The sequence below is a fragment of the Siniperca chuatsi genome, linkage group LG15 (genome assembly GCF_020085105.1).
Source record: "Siniperca chuatsi isolate FFG_IHB_CAS linkage group LG15, ASM2008510v1, whole genome shotgun sequence".
In the NCBI taxonomy this organism is placed as follows: Eukaryota; Metazoa; Chordata; class Actinopteri; order Centrarchiformes; family Sinipercidae; genus Siniperca; species Siniperca chuatsi.
In genome coordinates, this window is record NC_058056.1 from 23,405,569 (window position 1) to 23,414,790 (window position 9,222).

Sequence of the window (9,222 nt, forward strand, 5' to 3'; positions counted from 1 at the left end):
AACTTGTAAAAATCACATTTTAGACCATCATGAAGGAAAAACTCTGGGACATAATGACTTTAAAAAATCACCCAAAAAATATGATAGCACAGTTTAATGAATTTCATGTTGTTTACCCCTGTCTCTGTTTACTATTTTTTATGACCAAAAAAAAAAAGTCACATTATTTCCTCTCTTTCCTCCAACGAGTCTCGCGGATACGTGGCAGGTTTGCCTCGACAGGTTGAGAAGAGTAATTGTGACCCGGAAGTACTTTTTCATCGGCAACAAACAAGCGGATGTTCTGTTAGCCAGTTTTGTTAGCTGCTAACCAAGTCGGGAAGTTGCAATATTATTGTTGACAGCTGAATCTGGAAGAAACGATGCGGCGTATCGGATGTTTACGAGTAAACGTTAACGTGTCAGGATTCAGAATTAATTTGTGAATTTTGAGAGCAGGGCAATTACCGAAGCTAGTTAGCTTAGCTTTGCTAACGTTATCGAGGCCATAACGTCTCTGTTGAGTTAACGTGGATGTTTGGCAGCGAGCTGAACTGGTACCAAAAGAGGGACGCGGCGTTTATTAAATGAACAGCTACTGTCGTTAACCAACAGCTGCAGTTCGGGGCAGGTCATTTAACTTGACGAGCACGAATTAAAGTCTGTGTTAAAGTATAGCTAAGCGCAGGTTGGTTTTGATGGTTTAAGCTTAGCAGTAGATCAGTCGAAGAGAAAATTGCAGTCATGGACGATTTTAGCTCGATCAGCCTGTTCTCTCTTGCGATGTTGGTGGGATGTTATGTGGCCGGGACGATACCTTTAGCAGTCAACTTCTCAGAGGTAAGTCGATGACATGCAACGTTTTGGAAAAGTGCTTCCTGAAAGCTTGCACAGTTTAGCTAACTTTGGCACTGGCCACATTTCCAAATTTACAGAGAGGTAAAAGTTCATCTCCTCTTCATGTCGGTGCCTTTTAAATCAGAAGTACACCATGAACTCTGTAATGTTATCAGATAATTAGCTCTACATCTTGTGTGTGTATGGCTTTAAAAACAATGAGAGACTTGTGCTTAAGATTCATCTGTGACTGTTTCTCCAGGAAAAGCTGAAGCTGATCACTGTGCTGGGAGCAGGGCTCCTGTGTGGGACTGCACTGGCTGTTATCATTCCTGAGGGGGTCCACGCACTTTATGAAGAAATCCTTGAAGGTAGAGTTCATTAAAACAGTACTTCCCCAGTGTATTTCCTTAAGGATCACCCAGAAATTGTTCTCCCAACTCCCTTGGATGAAGGCAAAGTTGCATTTCACAATGCTTAAACCAGTAACTCCGTGAATAACAGCTTTAATATTAGTAAGGCCAAAACTAAGAATTGTTTTCATGATAGGTGAATTATTTGTATTTTTTTAATTAATAATTTAATCTTTAAAATGTCAGAAAACAGTGAATAATGCCTGTCACAATTTCGCAAAGTCCATGGGAAAATCCCCAAATTGCTTGGTTTGTCTGACCAACAGTCCAAAATGCAAAGATATGATGGAGACTAAATTTATGCTGCCACCAGAGAGCATTTGACTTTCTTGCTTGCGTATTGACTTAAACATTTAATTGATTTTCCAGTTTCTTTTCTGATTAATTTTCTCAGTCAACTAATTGATTAATTGACGAGTCATGTCAGCTCTCAGTTAAATTTCAGTTAATTTAATCCACAAGGATAATTCACTCAGTATCAATACTGCTTTCCAGGTAGTGCTGGGTACACACATTAAATACATATATTTAACAGTAATCGTGTCAGTTGATTTCAGTTTGAAAGCTTGTAGATTTGTTTGTTCCCTTGTAGGCATATCCAACTGGTTCCAGATATTGTCACAATATTAATACTGGAGGCTTCTCTTGAAAACGGTTCTTAGGCTCAGACTACCAGCCCATCAGTTTTTTGGCTTATTCAGATTGTATCAAGATTGATTTTATAAAGTGTGGACAGCCAAAAACCACACTGAATGTGAATTTTGCAAATTGGATCCAAGCCACATTTGGAGGTGGTTTGAATTGCGAAATTATATTTCTACAGATGCGTCTCAGTCCCGACGCTCTGGCCGCTCAAATATGATTTCAAAGTGTTTTTTGACACACAATAACAACGTCAAATCCAGAGTGATGGAAGTGTATCAGAGCGGCTCGTGTAATACATCCATGGAGCGGCTGAGCAGAATCCATGCTGCACGCTGTTTGTCTCACCAGACAAACTCAGCAATGGAGGAGTTCTGCACCACGACTTGACAGTACGATTATTTAGAGGGCGAGATGATGGATCTCCATATCGTACGTAGTTACTGATGCCTACGTCGTTACCACGGCAACGAATGCAGATAGGTTGGTGATGTCTGAATACACAAATCTAGTTTCAGCATCGGTTTGTGGTTCTTGTCCTGTAAAGGTCTGTGCTTAAAATGATTTGAGGTTGGGTGTCCTGGTGACCTCAGGGTTAAAGACACTAACAAAAATGTTCTTCATTCATTTCCTGTCAGTTCTTTACTGTATGTTAACTAATAAAAGCAAAAATGCCCCCAAAGTCTTTGGCTCTTTGTCAGAGCTTCAGACGCCTTCAGGAGTCCCAAAGGCCAGAAGTATAGAGCATATACTGTAGACATATAATATATAGACATTTGCCTCTTTAGACTTTAACAGTTTGTTCTGTTTAAAAATGATTCAAAGTTCGGAATGAGGTGGAGTACAGCCAGCTGACTTTTGTTTCTCTTATGTAACAAACTTTGTCAAATACAGATATGTTTTGTGATCATTTGCATAGACTCAATCATCTGTATCTCAGAAGAATATTACATAGGTTTATGATGGTCTCTGTGCTAAGCAGTGTCAGTAATCAGATGTGTTAAGGTGTTTTTAACAGTCCATCTGCCTCTTTCTATTCTCTCCTCACCTGCGTTCCTGCAGGACACCACAGCCATGGCCAGGATGGAGTCGTGGAAGTGTCCGAGCCGAAGGGTGAAGTAGACACAGCCCTGAGTGCCAGCGGGAAACATGAGCACAGTCACGAGCAGCTTCATGCCTGCATTGGGGTGTCTCTAGTCCTGGGCTTCGTCTTTATGCTACTGGTGGACCAGATAGGCAGTTCTCATGTGCACAGCACTGAAGGTCAGTATTAGAAGAGACAGCAAACACAAAGATTAAAGCATCCAAAGAACTTGTTTCTTAGAAACTATTAGTACACAGGTCCAGAATGTCTATGTGTGGAGACTTAGTTTGTGAAAACTGGGCTTGGTGACCGCAGCTTTGTCATTAGCCTCATCAAGTGCTAATCTTCTCTGGAAGAAAATTATTTTGTTGAATTAGACCCAAAACGCTCCCAGATAGCTCAACTGCTAATTCTGTTTTCCCAGATGCACCCACGCTCAGTGGCAAACAATTTCAGAGCTTTTTGTTTGAGCAGCTAATGCTCCACAAACTGTTTACAAAGTCTGCCAACATGTGATGCCACACAGTTCTTGCTCACTGTGGGAGATGCTGTTCTGTCATTATCACTTGGTTTTACTTTTCTATATTTCTTAAACATAAAAAGATGGGCATTGCAAAATTTTTGTCTCGTTTAGATCCAGAGTCAGCAAGGGTCTCCTCCTCGAAAATCACCACCACCCTGGGTCTTGTGGTCCATGCTGCAGGTAGGCCTGTTTATCCAATATTCATTGTCTCATAATGATGGTACTAGATAAGACTTTTAGGTTAATATCATCTTATTAGTATAAATAACAAATTGGTGCTTGTGTTTGACATTGTGTAAACATTTACTGACATTTTACATACTTGTTATTCTCTGCTACACCTAAGTTTGCTTGTTGATTGATAAGTGAATCCCATTTTTAAACTGAGCCTGAGAATTGCTGTAATTTAGAAAATTAGAACACAAAGGTTGAAAGCAGTTGCTGTCTTTTTCCAGTCAGAACTTAACAGAACCTTTAATGTCGTTGCACTAATGACCAAATATTAAAAGTATCTCAGCAACTCTGCCTTTTGTCTCCAGCTGATGGGGTGGCACTAGGAGCGGCTGCCTCGACCTCTCAGACCAGCGTTCAGCTCATTGTCTTTGTAGCTATCATGCTACATAAGGTAATAATGGTTCATATCTTGTACAGTAAATCAAACATCCTTTTTCATAGTGTAGCTTTATGGGATACATATGTATAAATTAAACTTATGTAGCAGCAGTAGAGCCGAAACAACTAATTAATTAGTTGATCGACAGATAATGAATTGCCAACTATTTTGATTTGTAAGAATTAGCTGATAGTAAACCAAACATATTTGGGTTTTAGATAGTTTGTCTTACAAAAAAGCCATTTGAAAACATTTTAGGAAATTGTTATGGGCACTTTTAACTAAGTTCTGACATTGTATAGACCAAATGTTTAATCGAGAATATAAACTACAGATTAATCGATAATGGAAATAATCGTTAGTTGCATCAGTACATTGTAAATGTGAACCTATGTGAACTCTACTGCTCTGTCGTCTGCAGGCCCCAGCAGCGTTTGGCCTGGTATCGTTCCTGATGCATGCTGGTCTTGAGAGGAATCGCATCCGCAAACATCTCCTGGTCTTTGCCCTGGCAGCCCCCGTCCTCGCCATGCTCACCTTTTTGGGCCTCAGTCAGGTAAATATTGAAATCTGTTGTAGTTTTTTTTTAAACTTTGGACCCATAATTAAATATTTGTCTTTTGCAACTCCTTGCAAATCTCTCTCGAGGCAGGAACTATATTTCTCGTCTGACTGTCACTTATCTTTAAACATCTGTTTACTTTGAAAGAGTATCCAGCCTGATACAAACCAGCTGTCATCTTCTTAGAATTTGTTAAATACTTAAAGAAAATGTCCCAGTCAAATACCAGTCAGGGTGTTGTCTTAGAAAACCAGTATGGCTGTTAAGACTTCAGGATTCTCTACAAGAGACATTTACCAGACATGTTTTAGATAAGATAGACATTTCATTAGCCAAAAAAAAAATTCACAAAAAAAAATGACATCCTGTAACAAATTCATTTCATCAACTGTCGAGCCATCAGGAAATGTTTCTTGGTGAAACAAATTTTTAGCCATTAGACATTTTGCCTTACAGTCTTTTTGTTTGCTCCCCTCCCAGAGCAGCAAGGAGGCCCTGTCAGACATCAACGCCACCGGTGTCGCCATGCTCTTCTCTGCTGGCACCTTCCTCTACGTGGCCACCGTCCACGTCCTCCCTGAGGTAGGGGGTGGCAGCCATAGCCACGCTCCTAACGGGGGCAATGGGGGCAAAGGACTGAGCAAGGTGGAGGTGGGAGCTCTGGTGCTGGGCTGCCTCATTCCTCTGGTGCTGTCCATCGGTCACCACCATTAGACCCAGAGCTCAGGACGGATTTAAGACGAGTGTACAGGGGGAAGAAGCGGAAACGGAGACAACAAACGTTGTGGATCTAAATGTCTTGTTGCTTGTTGTCTGCTGATGGACCTCGTGGAACAGACTGGCGCTCGTTGCGGGGACATCTTATGATTCGAAACTGACCTTGAATGAGGGGATGAATGATGTTAGGGAAATCAGAATTGCTACAGTGACAACCAAGGCACACAACGACGATGTATTTTCTGCTGACACTGACGCTGAAACATCTTACAGCTACTGTATGTGTCCATTTATTCCACCAGAAATCTTTTTTGAGAGAGGCCTGAGGTGGACCCTTTAGCTCTGTTTATTTACATCACTGTGGAGTTTTCAGTGTTGCATTATTGTGCTTGTCCCAAGTCAAAGAACCAACCCTGATTTCATTACAGTGATGTTTTACTAATGGCAGTTGCACAGGGAGATTTGGATGGTCCTGATTTAAGCCTGTGATATCAAGAAAGCAATCTCTCGCTCTTTTTTTTTTTGAGTGTAAATCTCTCAACAATCCAGATTGATTTGAACCTGATTTTCAAGTGCCATATTAGCAAGTTGATACCTGAAGAGACGGCGCCATAAGGACGTTCCTGTTTGTAGGAACCATTCCTGACTTATTTTCTTACCAACAGAGATCTTTTTCTCGCAGCCAGCGATGAAGCAGGATGAGATATCAGCCCGAATAACCAGCCAGATGCTCACAACAATTTTTGCTTTGGCTAGTGAGTTTGTCTATCAAGTAGAGGTTTGTCCTGATAGAAAAATCAGTTGTGACAAGCAGTTTCTTGGCCTAATGGGAAGCCTATTTATGATGAATACTAATGGTGTGTCTCTCCTTTAAAACCACACGCAATGGTTCATGGACTAGTCTGCTGAAACCTGAGTCCTGCGTAAGGAAAAGACACAACCAGCCTTGATGTATCACAGCATGAACTGTTACTTTTATTTTATCTGTTTAGTTTCTGCATTTATTTCTGTTCTGCTTTACCTGGAGAGTAATTATAAATAGAAGTTGAAGGAAAAATCTGTATAGAATTGTCTTAAGTGATTGTATAGAGTGTTATTAAGTTAATTTAGAGGTGGAGGTTATTTCAGCAGCTCTGAATGAATGATTTGCCTTGCAGAGGGCATTTAATGGATGAAAACGTTTAGGGACCATCGGCTCAGGAGAACAGACGTGTTTTTTTTTTTTTTTTTTTTTTTTTTTTACAATTGCAGTTGATTTACCCCTTAATCATACCTGAGCAATAATCATACACATTGAAATTGGGGCAAAGTCACTTCTTCCTCAGGAGTGCAGCTGAGTCTGAAATGAGTGCAGAGGGTTTGCCTTCATCTTCAAAGCGCTTGTTATGTCAGATAGACGCTCTTAAACGCAGCCCTTCCCTGACCTCCCTCATCTCTGCCTCAGCACCATTAAAACTCTAACAGGTTCATCCATTAAAATGTAAGTAGGCTGCTCCCTATCTTATCAGGACACGTGGATATTGTGAGTGTTACTTTGTCACTGTGTCTGCTCACAGCAGAGCGCATGTGTATGTATGTGTACTGTACAGAGTAACTTCTTCCTTCCACATCATCATGATCTCTTGTGTGAGATGGAACTGCTTACTCACAAATACTTCTTTGTTTTTTAATTTGACTTTTTGGACATTGATGGACTGTTCTTTGCAGAAATGACACAAGAGGCTACAGACTGTCTGAGGAGTCTCTGTTTTATGTATAAATTGAACTGTTTTACACATGCGCAACTTGTCGATTAATTCATGACGAGAAGAAACCCACCGTGATGTTTTAGGCTTCCTTGTGTGATTGCGAGAGAGAGGGATGGGTCGCATGCAGACCAGCAGCTGCATGATTGTTTTATTTTTTTTATGGGATGCTGTATGTGTGTACAAAAGGGAACCCCCCCACCCAATGTGTTGCTTTACACCTGGGCATGTTGGAGGACAGCCCCATTATGTGCCCATTTCATCTTTCTAAACAATGTTGCATCAGAATCCCTGCTGAGATTAGGCATTTACATGTTTCACACCCTTACGAAAAAACTTTTTTAAAAACGAATTCAGGGTACTCTGGTGTATGTGTTTAGGGCAGATTATTTTCATTATCTGTTAATCTGCTGATCATTTTCTTTTTTAATCGTTTAGTCTAAAAAATGTTAGACAATTGTGAAAAATATCCAAGGAGATGTCTTCAAATGCCTTTCTTTGTTCAACCAACAGTCCAAACCCCAAATATGTCCAGTTTACTATCAGAGAAGAAGAAGAAGAAAACCAGAAAATGTTCACATTTGTGAAGCTGGAACCCTTGAATTTTTGCTTGAAACCTTATTTGAAACGATGAATCGTTTATCAAAATTGTTGCAGATTAGTTTTCTGTCAATCGATTAATCGCCTAATTGTTCCAACTCTGTATATGTTATGTGTATGATTTACCAAACTGCATTTATTTGGGAATATATCAGTCTTTAAAGCCCCTGAAAACGTGGTTTAAAATGGTGAGTATTTCTCTATTAGATAAAATATTCATGACAAAATAAGCAACAATCAAAGTTAAAGTTTTTGGGGGAAAAACATCCATAGCTATTATTTATTAAGAGCTTAACTCTCAAAAATCTGCTTCATCAGGACTGTGTGGTTTGATCAGATTTGACTGACCCACTAACTGTCATCACAATTTGATTTGAATGTTGTTAAACTGTGATTGGTCAATGGAAGTACGTGACATCACCTTTTCCCTACTGAACTCCGCCCACTTCAAACCAGTGAGAGGAGCACAGAAAAAAACTGAAATCTCTCGTGAAATAACCAAAACTGTTCTAACTTTGTGTACGTGTTGGACCCCGTCATTCATAGTAAGAAGCAGATTGAGAAAATAGGTATTCAAGGCCTTTTAAAGTTCAGTCATGTTAGTCACATGACTTTTTGGGGCGGAAGATGAAGGAACATCTTGTTCATCATGTTGAAATCTTCAGATAAACTGAAGGATTGTTTTCTGTTATGGATTGAGAACGTTCGTCTTAAACTACTTCTTTAAGGAAAGGTTCTCATTTTTCAAGTCTGTCTTAATACTCATGCCCGGGGTTATGCAGTTTAGTTTACAATGGCTCAGGACTGATATAATGTTTATGAAGTCTAGTTTTTGAACATGTTGATCATGTTTACTAATGTTAGTAAAAGTTGTTTTTATCATTCTTGCATCATGAACAGTCAAAATACTGGACTCTGATTGGCTGACAGCACCTGCACTTCAAATTAAAAAGATGTAAACTTGCTGAGTCGAAAATTTACAATGTGTGTCGGGTCAACACTTAAAACTGGCTTGAATTTAAGGTGTTTAGTGGTTGACCAATCATAATCAAGTCTGTGGTGTTAGTCTGATCATCTTAAAATGCAATAACCTTTTACATTTAATCACAGAAGAGAGAATCACATTTTGAGAGTGTCTGCACTTAACATGTTTCATCATACATGCATATAAATTGAGAAAATGAAACTATAGAAACTCTTTAAACTGCCAGATATCTGCAGGTCGAGTTTGATGCGTCCGCTCCCACACAAACAGGAAGAGATGATGGCACATATTGGGGCTGATTGGAAGTTTCAGTTTGGATCAGAGAGAGTTTTAGGATCTGGTTAATATGTGTAATATTTTCAGTGGATGGTAGGTGTGTCTTTTATTTGTATTTTCTGTCATTCCAGAATGAGTCTGCCTTATTTCCATACTTTTGATTGTGAAAATCACTTGTAAAGCAACATGTTTTATGACGTCTAAATTAAAGTTTTTTAACTGGTGAAAATACTTTCTTATGTTTTG

At 39.5% G+C, this 9,222-nt stretch overlaps 1 protein-coding gene across 1 annotated transcript; it reads left to right on the forward strand.

Moving 5' to 3' along the window:
* The first annotated feature begins 194 nt into the window (after positions 1-194).
* slc39a9 (solute carrier family 39 member 9) lies at positions 195-9,205 on the forward strand. The gene is made up of 7 exons (XM_044167497.1): positions 195-819; positions 1,079-1,187; positions 2,934-3,134; positions 3,590-3,658; positions 4,018-4,103; positions 4,513-4,647; positions 5,134-9,205. The coding sequence occupies exons 1-7, from the start codon at positions 724-726 to the stop codon at positions 5,365-5,367; spliced, it is 930 nt and encodes a 309-aa protein (XP_044023432.1). The 5' UTR covers positions 195-723; the 3' UTR covers positions 5,368-9,205.
* Positions 9,206-9,222: the final 17 nt, after the last annotated feature.